General features: G+C 48.8%; 2 protein-coding genes across 4 annotated transcripts in view; one reads left to right on the top strand and one right to left on the bottom strand.

Annotated features, from left to right (window-relative positions):
• tmem126a (transmembrane protein 126A) overlaps window positions 1-16,092 on the top strand; it is a 274,616-nt gene that overhangs the window by 118,741 nt on the left and 139,783 nt on the right.
• The window catches only part of gfpt2 (glutamine-fructose-6-phosphate transaminase 2), a 32,873-nt gene continuing 30,379 nt past the window's right edge, over window positions 13,599-16,092 (bottom strand). For all 3 annotated transcript variants that reach the window (XM_084041365.1, XM_084041367.1, XM_084041366.1), the window contains one exon: window positions 13,599-15,244. In XM_084041365.1, coding sequence (XP_083897491.1) covers window positions 15,200-15,244 — 45 coding nt within the window. In that variant the 3' untranslated portion in view covers window positions 13,599-15,199. The remainder of the gene's footprint in view (window positions 15,245-16,092) is intronic.

The raw sequence follows: 16,092 nt of genomic DNA, 5'->3' as shown, positions 1-16,092 counted from the left end.
CGGCGCAAGGACCCGACCGACGACGATCGCAGCGTAGCGTGACGGCGCATACTGTACTGACATAAGCCACAATACCGGCGCAAGGACCCGACCGACGGCGATCGCAGCGTAGCGGCGCATACTGTACTGACATGCGCCACAATACCGGCGCAAGGATACAACCGACCGAGGACAATCGCAGCGTAGCGTGACGGCGCATACTGTACTGACATGCGCCACAATACTGCCGCAAGGATCCAACCAACCGACGACGATCGCAGCGTAGCGTGACGGCGCATACTGTACTGACATGCGTCACAATACCGGCGCAAGGATCCAACCGAACGACGACGATCGCAGCGTGACGGCGCATACTGTACTGACAAGCGCCACAATACCGGCGCAAGGATCCAACCGAACGACGACGATCGCAGCGTGACGGCGCATACTGTACTGATATGCGCCACAATACCGGCGCAAGGATCCGACCGATGACGATCGCAGCGTAGCGTGACGGCGCATACTGTACTGACATTCGCCACAATACCGGCGCAAGGACCCGACCGACGACGATCGCGCATGGATCCAACCGACCGTCGACGATCGCAGCGTAGCGTGACGGCGCATACTGTACTGACATGCGCCACAATACCGGCGCAAGGATCCAACCGACCAACGACGATCGCAGCGTAGCGTGACGGTGCATACTGTACTGACAAGCGCCACAATAGCGGCGCAAGGATCCAACCGAACGACGACGATCGCAGCGTGACGGCGCATACTGTACTGACATGCGCCGCAATACCGGCGCAAGGATCCAACCGACCGTCGACGATCGCAGCGTAGCGTGACGGCGCATACTGTACTGACATGCGCCACAATAGCGGCGCAAGGATCCAACCGAACGACGACGATCGCAGCGTGACGGCGCATATTGTACTGACATGCGCCGCAATACCGGCGCAAGGATCCAACCGACCGCCGACGATCGCAGCGTAGCGTGACGGCGCATACTGTACTGACATGCGCCAAAATACCGGCGCAAGGATCCAACCGAACGACGACGATCGCGCAAGGACCCGACCGACGACGATCGCTGCGTAGCGTGACGGCGCATACTGTACTGACATGCGCCGCAATACCGGCGCAAGGACCCGACCGACGACGATCGCAGCGTAGTGTGACGGCGCATACTGTACTTACATGCGCCACAATACCGGCGCAAGGACCCGACCGACGACGATCGCAGCGTAGCGTGACAGCGCATATTGTACTGACATGCGCCAGAATACCGGCGCAAGGATCCAACCGACCGACGACGATCGCAGCGTAGCGTGACGGCGCATACTGTACTGACATGCGCCACAATACCGGCGCAAGGACCCGACCGACCGACGACGATCGCAGCGTAGCGTGACGGCGCATACTGTACTGACATGCGCCACAATACCGGCGCATGGACCCGACCGACGACGATCGCAGCGTAGCGTGACGGCGCATACTGTACTGACATAAGCCACAATACCGGCGCAAGGACCCGACCGACGACGATCGCAGCGTAGCGTGACGGCGCATACTGTACTGACATAAGCCACAATACCGGCGCAAGGACCCGACCGACGGCGATCGCAGTGCAGCGGCGCATACTGTACTGACATGCGCCACAATACCGGCGCAAGGATGAAACCGACCGAGGACAATCGCAGCGTAGCGTGACGGCGCATACTGTACGGACATGCGCCACAATACCGGCGCAAGGATCCAACCAACCGTCGACGATCGCAGCGTAGCGTGACGGCACATACTGTACTGACATGCGTCACCATACCGGCGCAAGGATCCAACCGAACGACGACGATCGCAGCGTGACGGCGCATACTGTACTGACAAGCGCCACAATACCGGCGCAAGGATCCAACCGAGCAACGACGATCGCAGCGTGACGGCGCATACTGTACTGACATGCGCCACAATACCGGCGCAAGGATCCGACCGACGACGATCGCAGCGTAGCGTGACGGCGCATACTGTACTGACATGCGCCACAATACCGGCGCAAGGACCCGACCGACGACGATCGCGCATGGATCCAACCGACCGTCGACGATCGCAGCGTAGCGTGACGGCGCATACTGTACTGACATGCGCCACAATACCGGCGCAAGGATCCAACCGACCAACGACGATCGCAGCGTAGCGTGACGGTGCATACTGTACTGACATGCGCCACAATACCGGCGCAAGGATCCAACCGAACGACGACGATCGCAGCGTGACGGCGCATACTGTACTGACATGCGCCGCAATACCGGCGCAAGGACCCGCCCGACGACGATCGCAGCATAGTGTGACGGCGCATACTGTACTGACATGCGCCACAATACCGGCGCAAGGATCCAACCGAAAGACGACGATCGCAGCGTGACGGCGCATACTGTACTGACAAGCGCCACAATACCGGCGCAAGGACCCGACCGACGACGATCGCAGCGTAGTGTGACGGCGCATACTGTACTGACATGCGCCACAATACCGGCGCAAGGATCCGACCGACGACAATCGCAGCGTAGCGTGACGGCACATAATGTACTGATATGCGCCACAATACGGCAGCAAACGACCCGACCGACGACGGCACATACTGTACTGATACTGATTGTGGCGCATATCAGTACAGTATGTGCCGTCACGCTATTGCGCCGTCGTCGGTCGGGTCGTTTGCGCGTCCGTACGCCCAGCCCCGGCCACAGGACGGCACACGTTGCCAAACAAGTGGTCAACGCATGTGTCGACACGTCGCCAAACAAGTAGTCGACGTGTCCTTGACCGGGGCTAGGCGTACGGACGCGCAAACGACCCGACCGACGACGGCGCAATAGCGTGACGGCACATAATGTACTGATATGCGCCACAATACGGCAGCAAACGACCCGACCGACGACGGCACATACTGTACTGATACTGATTGTGGCGCATATCAGTACAGTATGTGCCGTCACGCTATTGCGCCGTCGTCGGTCGGGTCGTTTGCGCGTCCGTACGCCCAGCCCCGGCCACAGGACGGCACACGTTGCCAAACAAGTGGTCAACGCATGTGTCGACACGTCGCCAAACAAGTGGTCGACGCGTCCATGACCGGGGCTAGGCGTACGGACGCGCAAACGACCCGACCGACGACGGCGCAATAGCGTGACGGCACATAATGTACTGATATGCGCCACAATACGGCAGCAAACGACCCGACCGACGACGGCACATACTGTACTGATACTGATTGTGGCGCATATCAGTACAGTATGTGCCGTCACGCTATTGCGCCGTCGTCGGTCGGGTCGTTTGCGCGTCCGTACGCCTAGCCCCGGTCATGGACGCGTCGACCACTTGTTTGGCGACGTGTCGCAGCGTAGCGTGACGGCGCATACTGTACTGACATGCGCCACAATACCGGCGCAAGGATCCAACCGAACGACGACGATCGCAGCGTGACGGCGCATACTGTACTGACATGCGCCGCAATACCGGCGCAAGGACCCGCCCGACGACGATCGCAGCATAGTGTGACGGCGCATACTGTACTGACATGCGCCACAATACCGGCGCAAGGATCCAACCGAAAGACGACGATCGCAGCGTGACGGCGCATACTGTACTGACAAGCGCCACAATACCGGCGCAAGGACCCGACCGACGACGATCGCAGCGTAGTGTGACGGCGCATACTGTACTGACATGCGCCACAATACCGGCGCAAGGATCCGACCGACGACAATCGCAGCGTAGCGTGACGGCACATAATGTACTGATATGCGCCACAATACGGCAGCAAACGACCCGACCGACGACGGCACATACTGTACTGATACTGATTGTGGCGCATATCAGTACAGTATGTGCCGTCACGCTATTGCGCCGTCGTCGGTCGGGTCGTTTGCGCGTCCGTACGCCCAGCCCCGGCCACAGGACGGCATACGTTGCCAAACAAGTGGTCAACGCATGTGTCGACACGTCGCCAAACAAGTAGTCGACGTGTCCTTGACCGGGGCTAGGCGTACGGACGCGCAAACGACCCGACCGACGACGGCGCAATAGCGTGACGGCACATAATGTACTGATATGCGCCACAATACGGCAGCAAACGACCCGACCGACGACGGCACATACTGTACTGATACTGATTGTGGCGCATATCAGTACAGTATGTGCCGTCACGCTATTGCGCCGTCGTCGGTCGGGTCGTTTGCGCGTCCGTACGCCTAGCCCCGGTCATGGACGCGTCGACCACTTGTTTGGCGACGTGTCGCAGCGTAGCGTGACGGCGCATACTGTACTGACATGCGCCACAATACCGGCGCAAGGATCCAACCGAACGACGACGATCGCAGCGTGACGGCGCATACTGTACTGACATGCGCCGCAATACCGGCGCAAGGACCCGCCCGACAACGATCGCAGCATAGTGTGACGGCGCATACTGTACTGACATGCGCCACAATACCGGCGCAAGGATCCAACCGAACGACGACGATCGCAGCGTGACGGCGCATACTGTACTGACAAGCGCCACAATACCGGCGCAAGGACCCGACCGACGACGATCGCAGCGTAGTGTGACGGCGCATACTGTACTGACATGCGCCACAATACCGGCGCAAGGATCCGACCGACGACAATCGCAGCGTAGCGTGACGGCACATAATGTACTGATATGCGCCACAATACGGCAGCAAACGACCCGACCGACGACGGCACATACTGTACTGATACTGATTGTGGCGCATATCAGTACAGTATGTGCCGTCACGCTATTGCGCCGTCGTCGGTCGGGTCGTTTGCGCGTCCGTACGCCCAGCCCCGGCCACAGGACGGCACACGTTGCCAAACAAGTGGTCAACGCATGTGTCGACACGTCGCCAAACAAGTAGTCGACGTGTCCATGACCGGGGCTAGGCGTACGGACGCGCAAACGACCCGACCGACGACGGCGCAATAGCGTGACGGCACATAATGTACTGATATGCGCCACAATACGGCAGCAAACGACCCGACCGACGACGGCACATACTGTACTGATACTGATTGTGGCGCATATCAGTACAGTATGTGCCGTCACGCTATTGCGCCGTCGTCGGTCGGGTCGTTTGCGCGTCCGTACGCCCAGCCCACAGGACGGCACACGTTGCCAAACAAGTGGTCAACGCATGTGTCGACACGTCGCCAAACAAGTGGTCGACGCGTCCATGACCGGGGCTAGGCGTACGGACGCGCAAACGACCCGACCGACGACGGCGCAATAGCGTGACGGCACATAATGTACTGATATGCGCCACAATACGGCAGCAAACGACCCGACCGACGACGGCACATACTGTACTGATACTGATTGTGGCGCATATCAGTACAGTATGTGCCGTCACGCTATTGCGCCGTCGTCGGTCGGGTCGTTTGCGCGTTCGTACACCCAGCCCCGGCCACAGGACGGCACACGTTGCCAAACAAGTGGTCAACGCATGTGTCGACACGTCGCCAAACAAGTGGTCGACGCGTCCATGACCGGGGCTAGGCGTACGGACGCGCAAACGACCCGACCGACGACGGCGCAATAGCGTGACGGCACATAATGTACTGATATGCGCCACAATACGGCAGCAAACGACCCGACCGACGACGGCACATACTGTACTGATACTGATTGTGGCGCATATCAGTACAGTATGTGCCGTCACGCTATTGCGCCGTCGTCGGTCGGGTCGTTTGCGCGTCCGTACGCCCAGCCCCGGCCACAGGACGGCACACGTTGCCAAACAAGTGGTCAACGCATGTGTCGACACGTCGCCAAACAAGTGGTCGACGCGTCCATGACCGGGGCTAGGCGTACGGACGCGCAAACGACCCGACCGACGACGGCGCAATAGCGTGACGGCACATAATGCACTGATATGCGCCACAATACGGCAGCAAACGACCCGACCGACGACGGCACATACTGTACTGATACTGATTGTGCCGTCATACTGTACTGACATGCACCACAATACCGGTGCAAGGATCCAACCCACCGACGACGATCGCAGCGTAGCGTGACGGCGCATACTGTACTGACATGCGCCACAATACCGGCGCAAGGACCCGACCGACGACGATCGCAGCGTAGGTGACGGCGCATACTGTACTGACATGCGCCACAATACCGGCGCAAGGACCCGACCGACGACGATCGCAGCGTATGGTAACGGCGCATACTGTACTGACATGCGCCACAATACCGGCGCAAGGACCCAACCGACGACGATAGCAGCGTAGGTGACGGAGCATACTGTGTTGACATGCGCCAGAATACCGGCGCAAGGATCCAACCGACCGACGACGATCGCAGCGCGACGGCGCATACTGTACTGACATGCGCCACAATACCGGCGCAAGGACCCGACCGACGACGATCGCAGCGTAGCGTGACGGCGCATACTGTACTAACATGCGGCACAATACCGGCGCAAGGTCCCGACCGACGACGATCGCAGCGTAGCGTGACGGCGCATACTGTACTGACATGCAGCGTAGCGTGACAGCGCATACTGTACTGACATGCGCCACAATACCGGCGCAAGGACCCGACCGACGACGATCGCAGCGTAGCGTGACGGCGCATACTGTACTGACATGCGCCACAATACCGGCGCAAGGATCCAACCCACCGACGACGATCGCAGCGTAGCGTGACGGCGCATACTGTACTGACATGCGCCACAATACTGGCGCAAGGACCCGACCGACGACGATCGCAGCGTAGGTGACGGAGCATACTGTACTGACATGTGCCACAATACCGCCGCAAGGACCCGACCGACGACGATCGCAGCGTAACGGCACATACTGTACTGATATGCGCAAATACCGTGCAAGAACCCGACCAACGATTGCAGCGTAGCGGCACATACTATACTGATATGCGCAAATACCACGCAAGAACCCGACCGATCGCAGCGTAGCGGCACATACTGTACTGTATGCGCAAAGCGCAAGAACCAGTGAGAACCTCAGTCATTCTGGTGTCTGGGAGGGTGTTATATTGTAGGTGAGAACCTCAGTCAGCCTGGTGTCTGGGAGGGTGTTATACTGTAGGTGAGAACCTCAGTCTTCTGGTGTCTGGGAGGGTGTTACACTGTAGGTGAGAGCCTCAGTCTTCTGGGCATTTATGGCACAAGAACAACCTCGGCACAGTCCGTCTCCACTCTGAGAAAGAAAGAAAGAAACAAATATTAACTCAAGTGACAGAAAGCCAGATATATACGTAGATTGTATCCTGTCACAACATACACAGCCTAGTATATGGAATCAAACTTTATTTATAGAGCACATTTAATAAACAACAGAAGCTGAGCAAAGTGCCGTACAAGGTTGTGGCAAACACAGCATCAACAGGCATCGATCGGCGCACAGACACATATATGTGCATAGTTACAACACATTAGAGCAGGTCTTCAACAGGGGGTCCTCGGAGTTACTACAGGGGGTCCGCCAAATCTTTGAGAGATAGGATTTTCGTTTTTACATTAACCACTCTAACCCTGGCTCGCATCCCTATTCTGAGGGGAACATTAGCCGAAAATAGCCGATCTACAACGCCGTTGTGCGCTGCGAGGCGTTGTGAGCTTGTAGATCGGCTATTTTCGACAAAGATAGGGGGAAAAGAGCAGACTAAGTACAGAGTGAAAGTTTACTTAGTGTTAATGGTTTAAGTGGTTAAATCTCTGAAAATACATATTAACATGAAACCAACATCTATGAAAAGCTTTAATCAGCAACACAAGTTTATGCAATATACATATACATGTATATAGTGGAAGTGAGGCAATACGTATACTGTCACAACTAGGGATGGGGCGATACTTGTTCACATCACATCATTAAAAACGCTCACAATAATCGTTATCGCAGAATTTTAATTTATTGTGAAATTGTCCTCCGTTATCCACAAGGATTAATTAGCTTTTGTTGAGCGTCAAATCCAGTACCACTTAAACCCTCTATACTTGATAAAACGGATCTGTAAAGAGTGCATTTGGTACGCTCTTCTTTCACTCTACTAATACACACACACACACACACACACACACACTTCAATACTGCAATAGGCTCTATGCACAGCAGCCATATTGGGAATGAATTGGGCCCTTCCTTACTTCTTTCTCAGCCACCCCCCTGACAAAAACGCCAGAGTGGTGTGTTTATGTTTGGAACGCAGTTCTTATATGACGTGATCTAAGATTCCCAAATGGGGATTTCAACACAAAAAATAAAGCCACGAACCCTGGAACAGCGCCCTCTACTGGCCCTCTACTGGCCCTCTACTGGCAGTGACATCAGACTTCGGCGCTCTATTTTGTTTGTGGGAAGAAAAACTGTGTTAAGCCCGTGAGTGGAGATGTTTCAGAACCTTCTGCACCTCAGTCCTTGTGTCCGTACGACACAACTCTTTAGCACCAACTCCCTCTAACGCTATGGACCAGAGCTACTGTACTTCACAGGGAGGTTTATAACATGTTAGAACTCTAACACTATGGACCAGACTACTGTATGTCACAGGGAGGTTTCATAACATGCCGACGGCACAGAGTACAGACATGCTCAGCCGTCGAAACACAATTAAGGTGCATGCATCTAACATTGCTCTACCGAAAATAAGTTGCTGCATGTGAGGTAGTATATCATACTAGCTTATAGTTAGTTAGACACGGACTGAGCTACAAAAGCATAACAGCCAACGTGCTTCATGGCCCCAAAACTGTGTGGGTATTCTGAAAGAATGAGCTGTGTCCTCTCCTCATCCCCCTGCGGCTGCTGCAGCAGGTAGGCTGCACTCCCTCTGTGTGTGTGTGTGTGTGTGTGTGTGTGTGTGTGTGTGTGTACCGTGAAGGATAACATCAAGTCTATTAATGATGTACCGTGCATGTTCACATCATGCATTTTTTCAACATTTTGTACAAAATAGCCAATTGTATATCAAGGTGCCCAGATGTCCCTAGTGCCCACCTATCCTGTATCCGATTTGAACATGCTTGTTGAACATTTCACATTTAAGGCCTCATTTGAACAATTGCTATAAAGCCTGTGGATGTCATTATGGCATAAACAATAAGGTGAAGGGTACATTTTGGAGGTTCAAATCATCATGTATAGCCTACTTATTTCATACCCTTTTCCAAAGCATACTTTTATTATTTACTTTTTCACATTTTGCAAACAACTGCCAATATCAAACTGCAAAACATACATACGTAGACAATACATATCTGACGTATGGCTGAAGCATTGCATTTCCTTGTGATTATGGTCTGAATAGAACTTGTTACAACCATGTTACAGTAAGTGTGATGTAGTAGCCTAATGCAGGCGTAAGACCAATGTGTTTGTATTGTTACAGGTATAATGCATAGTTTTCTATGCATTTCGGGGGGTTTGGGGGGTTTTGACAGAAAATACAGATTCTGATAACCCCACCATCAGTCACCCCCTCTCTGTCTCTCAAAAGATCCCTGCTTAACATCCTCGACAGAGCCATGACATGATATGGCGAAGCAGACACAGACATGATATGGCGAAGCAGACACAGACATGATATGGTGAGGCAGACACAGACATGATATGGTGAGGCAGACACAGACATGATATGGTGAGACAGACAGACAGACAGACAGACAGGGTGAGATAGATAGGTAGATAGATATAATAATAGATAGATAGATAGATAGATAGATAGATAGATAGATAGATAGATAGATAGATAGATAGACTGCGCACCTAAGGGGTCGCCCACCTAACATTTCTGCCTGCCCACCCTAGTACTACTGGCTGTAACCGGGCCTGGGTCGGAAAAGTACTCACATTTTTTACTTAAAGTAATACTAGGTAACGTTTTCAGTAAAACTAAAGTTAAATTGTATATCTTTTGTGAGTGGCATATGTCTCACAACACCCACTCCATGAATTTCACCCCCGAAAGCCTTTTATTAATATATTTTCTATTGAACGCTGTCGGGGTTGACTTTCCCTCGAAAATGACGTCATCTGGCCGGAAAATGGAAGCGGAAATTCACCGGGTTCCTGTTTGGCCAGTAACTACCGCGCCGGTTTCCTGTTTGGCCAGGAACTACCACGCTATTAACAAAAAGGAAACTCACGCTGATTTTAAGAGATTGTATGATTTGAAGAACGAAAAACAACAGCAAAAGAAAACACAGCTCACGGTAACTAAAGCTCCACTGGCTAAGAGAAACGATCCACAGATCTTATAAAACAATGAAAAGAACGCTTTTTGAAACACTTCCGTCTTCCGGTGAAAACGAATGAAATTCTGGCAGTAATAAACAAACGGCCTGCAGTGACGGTAATGACCAGCAGAGGCTGCTAAAAATCGTTTTTTTGAAATTTGCTTTAAGTAAAAGTATCAATACTGCAATATAGAAATACTCTGTTAAAAGTAAAAGTCTGGGATTCTAAATTTACTGAAGGAAAGGGATAGGTGCTGGTAATAGTAAAGTCAGTACTCGCTCTGGAGTGTCGGTCAGAACACAAGGAGGCACTTGGGAGTTTAAACCATTTACTGAAGGCTTAATAAAGGGCAGCATACAGATAGCACAGGTACAGGTATTGGGTGTGTGTGGTCTGAAATAAATCAGGAGTACATACAGTCAGTTCTGCATACTGCACTAAACATGGCATCAGTCACAAACATGATGAAACAAAACACAGGCAATGGGTCAATAAGCTAAACAGGGTAATCACATACACAGCAGCAACATCAAAGGGGACCCTTAACGAGGCCTATTGCAGCCAGGTGTTAGCAACAAGTGATTAATTGAGCAGAGCATCCGTGCATGGAGCTACAGTAAGGACATTACAAACTCCCTCTGTGTCCAAACACATAAATACACATAAATTATGCATGTAGGCAGATTATAGGTAACTGTAGGTAAACTATAATGACAGGAATTAACCTAACAATCAACCAAAATAGCGTCAGTCCACAGAGATTAAATGGCACAAACAGTGGCACAAAGTTACACTAAAACAGAATATGCCAGCCATAATAATGGTGAAACATATATCAAACATAAAGCACAACTCACGGTTGTTCAATGACGCACACAGGTTAAGGATATAGTATTAGAAAGGAGTATATAATAATACTAGAAAGAGTCCGTCGCGGGGGAGACAAACTCCTCTGCAGGCACAGTGAAACAGAGTCACTAGTGATTGACAGGTGCGTCCGCGCTCCCGTTCTGTGCCTGCGGGGTGCGCTCATGCACGCGCTTTGGGAGCGCGCCTGGCAGTGTCTCTGGGACTTTTTAACATTTACTTTAGTAAAAGTACAAAAGAGAGAGAGCGAGAGAGAGAGAGAGATAGATGGATACTGGAGAGAGACACGGATGCTGCTGGAGAGAGAGAGAGAGAGAGAGAGAGAGAGAGAGAGAGAGAGAGAGAGAGAGAGAGAGAGAGAGAGAGAGGGAGACAGACAGACATGGACGCTGGAGAGAGAGAGAGAGAGACATGTACTTAAAATACCAAAAGTAAATGTACTCATGCAGAATGTCCCATTTCAAGTTTTCAAATGCATAGAAATCTTTTGAATTTAGCAGATCTACAAGCTCACAATGCATTGTGAGTTTGTAGATGGGCTATTTTCAAATGGCCAAAATGTATACAGAGCTGAAGTGGTTAATGTATGTTTTGTAATAATAATCAAAGTAACTAGTAACTAAAGTTTTCAAAAAAATGTAGTGGAGTAAAAAAAAAAAAAGCACACAATCAACAACTTGCACAGTACATAGACCAAAGCATACATAAATAAAAAATACAATGACATGGAGAAATGTGATGAGTGTCCATCAAACACAGCGGCAACATCAAAGTGAGATCAAAACAGAATACCTCATTGGCCTGTTGTGTGGAAAAGAGGTTCTTCGTTCTTTGGTTTGTTAAAGTCCTTAGAATGTCTTTTTGACCGTTTGTCCTTGGTTTCAGACGTCTTAAATAACTTTAGCAGCGCGATATCACAATAAACTGCATGTTAACAGAGCATAGTCGACCAGGTTTGTTTGCACCACCTGTCAGCAATGACATGCAATCATGCGTCAATCAATAAGGGTCCGATGTGTAGCTATGGTTCTGGTTTTCAATTTACATTAAATTAAGTTAAATGTTACATTGCAAACTCTCACATCTACATAAACGTTCAGATTTCAAATATAAAGTGCTTAACCAAGTGCCACGGATGTTACAAGGTGATCCGTACCACGATAAACTTACTGTATCTCCCGTATTGTTCAATAAAAAGTATTTTAATCCGATCGCCAGCCATTTTCTCCAAATTTCGTCCGTTGCTTTCAACTATGCGACACTAATGGTTGGGAGGTGTATTGCACTGATATATTACTTTAAAAAAAGAAAGAAAATGGCCGGCGATGGCATTAAAATGCTTTTTATTGAACAATACGGGAATTACGGGTACTTATCGTGGTACGGATCGCCTTGTAACATCCGTGGCACTTGGGTAAGCACTTTATGTTTGAAACCTGAACGTTTATGTACATGTGAGAGTTGGCAATGTAAAAGAAAATCGAAAACCAGGAACTCTGGGCTCCATGACTGTCATGGTATGACAGTATTTCAGGGCTAGTCTGGTGTAGTGCTACTGACAGACAGGGAACTTTTGTTCCACCCCAGAAAGTTTAATCACATCATGTTTTACATTTTTAACCTTACATGAAATCAATTATGACCCAAAATATTTATTTATATCATGAAATTAGAAATTATACCTTATGAACTTAATGACCATTACCTTTCTGTATTTTAGCAATTTTAGTATTTTTACTAAATTTTACCAGATGTCAGTGAAGTGACAATTTAAGGACTTTAAATACCTTTTTAATACCCCCAAAAAAGTAAGAGAGAAAGGAAAAACACTATCACTGCATCAAAAATAATCAACAAACTATAAAAAATGGTCTAACATTAAAGGTAGGGTAAGTTATTTGCTTTTGTTAAAATAAGTGTAAAATAGCTCTATATTCTGATAGTACTCATTGCTATAGAGTGTTTGTTCAGTAAAAGGAGTCTCCCATGTCTCTCCAGCTCTTTATTAAACAGAAAATACATTTCCAGTGCTCTCTCCTGATTGGCTTAAATTGTGTCACCTACCTGAAAATGTACTATATTCTGTTTACAAAAGAGCTGGAGAGACCCCTGTGACCAAACAAACGCTCTGTAGCAAATTGTCAAATAAAATAAGAAACCCTCCCCCGTGTTCGGGGGAGGGTGATATCGGTCATTGGACATACTCCTGACTGGAAAGCCTGGTGATGCGAGGTTAATGACATAATGGTGTAACTTTATCTATTTGTGGCGCCCCCTATGGGCAGAAGTAAAAGCTTTTAGAAACCTCTCAATGGATGATTCCAATTTGGCTTGAATGGATGTTGCGTTCATGGCTTTTGGCTGTTGTAACAAATAGGCACCCCCTACTCATGTTCATCAAAAGGTAATTGATTAAATATTTTCATCATAGTTTTAGTCAAAGACAAAACTATGAAAAGACAAAAAGGACATTACAAGTTACCTGAAGTATGCTTTGTCTATTTATTGATTGATAGCCTCTGGTTTCTATAAAACATTACAGTACAAAATACAATCATTGTTACAGAAATAAACCCAACCCCTGCTTTCTTTTCCCCCATAAAATAATCAGATAAATACAGTACATATTTATAATAGATAACCCTATACAAAAGACTGCCAAAATAAAAACTATTATTTGTAATTCTTGGTACGTGGTTCCTTCACTGTTTGAATGTTCTTCATTCAATAGGTTTCATAGTGTCTGTGGTGTTAATGATAATAATAATGTAATAGACTCCTCAAGTACATTATTTACACTGAATGTGTTCTATTTGACCCTCTACATCTGTGGCTGTACATGAATTGCCTTTGGGTAGACATACATGCTAAAGTAAAATAGCAATAAGGCAAAAGCAGGAAAGGACCACATAAAAGATTATTACAAGTATGGTCCATAGCATTTTGTTAACAGGGTCTGATAGAATGTGCCGCAAGAAGGGCACAGTCATTTTTTACGTTCTTTTCCAGTTTATAAAAGTGCAGCTAAGCTTTCAAATTGTGCAATTCACTGAAATCTGTTGAAAACTGAAATAGTCGAATATATACCTATTAAGGTTGTTAAACCTCAAATCAAGAAGCTGAGAAAAAGCTAATCAAATCTGCTATCTCACACCTCTCACAGAAGTTACTAGATTAAGGATGGATTATAATATTGTTTGATCCTAAAACTGCTGTTTGTTATATCGAGTGGTAATATGAAAAAGAAAGAAAAAGCAATACCCCCATAAAAAATGTAAAAACAACCGACAGTATTTCCTTGATTTGCACACTTGATGATGTTTACCTAGTTGAGGCACATTCTACCAGACTCTCTGACTAAGAAACAGTTCTGTGTCCATGCCGAGTGTTGATAGAAAAGTGGATGGCATATATCAAATGTCCCCTTCATTTGAGTAAGTTGTCAGAACACCAGGCACAGTGATGGTTTGGAATGTGCAACAAAACATATTTAAAAAAAGAGATTTCCTTTCATATAATCCTCTGGAATCCTACATTTCCCACAATCCAAAGAAGTGAAACATCATCACGTGGCATAAAGAAACAGGAAGAGAGTGAATCACTGGTTGGTGTACATTCACAATGTGGAATTGGTCCACCTTATTGCACAGCTGCAGACCCTTCAATATACCATGGCAATACATCATTGTTAAGGCTGTTGTATGTGACACCAACATAAATAAAGGCACAGCGTCATTGCTTTGGATGTGTGGTTGTCAGTTTGCGTTCATAGATTGTTCTGCATTGGTCCTGTAGCTCCACAGTGTCTCAAAAAGACTTCACATTTCTCTGCTATAAAAACAACATTGTACCACATACCTCCCCCTTCTTCCTCTCATTCTCTTGCTTTACTCTCCCAGACCCCCCCCCCCCCCCCCCCCCCCACACACGCACACGCACACGCACGCACACACACACACACACACACACACACACACACACACACACACACACACACACACACACACACACACACACACACACAATTGCACTTTAAATCTGTAGGCCTCCTCTCCTCTTGTCTTCTGGGCTTTGTAGACTGTAATTACTCGACGGTCACAGATTTGGCAAGGTTTCTGGGACAGTCAACCTGGAGACAGAGACACCAGTGTTAATCAACAGTGTCATACGCACCTGCAACAGCTCACTGTAGGAGTCTGTATCACAAGTAAGAACACTTAACCCCTAACTACGCTTACTATGACTATCTGAGCAGCCATCAGCTCGGTAAAGCTGAAACTGAATTTCCCCTACGGCATTAATAAGGTCTACAAACATAATAGGCAGAATTTAGCTTTCTGTTTTCATCTCCGCCAAGCCGAAGGCAGCAGAGATGACTGCGTTCACCCGTGTAGATGCGTGCACGTGCACCGGACACAGACAGAGAGGGAGAGAGAGACACACAGAGAGACTATGCACCCATGACATGCACACATGTGTGCACGACTGCACGTTCATCGGACACAGACAGAGAGAGAGAGAGAGGGGGACAGACATGCAGTTTGATGTTACTGCATCAGACAGTGTAAAACAGTGTTTATTATTGGGTCGTGACTCCTGGCAGAGATCTGTGCTCCACTGTGTGCCCCTTTCAAGTTTCTTATATTCTTTTTTCTTCCCTTTTGCAATCATTATTTTCCTAATGAACATTAAACGTGTAATTGTTATTTATACTATTGTTTTAGGGTCATTTATAACGTGCACATGGGTGGGAACATTCTTTGTATTTATACTGGTCTTCGACTATATAAATCGTGTCCAAATGGATGTATGCACTGTTGCCAGATTCTGTGAGAGAAACAAGCAACCAGGTCTAGGAAAACCAGCCCAAAAGAAGCAACTATGGGCCACATGAGTACTTTAACATGTACATCAGCTATTGAAAGCTATTGAAAATAGCCGATCTACAATCTCACAACGCGTCGCGATGCGACGCGT

The sequence above is a fragment of the Gymnoscopelus microlampas genome (genome assembly GCF_963454915.1).
Source record: "Gymnoscopelus microlampas genome assembly, chromosome: 18".
Classification (NCBI taxonomy): domain Eukaryota; kingdom Metazoa; phylum Chordata; class Actinopteri; order Myctophiformes; family Myctophidae; genus Gymnoscopelus; species Gymnoscopelus microlampas.
This window is presented reverse-complemented; position numbering and strand designations above follow the sequence as displayed.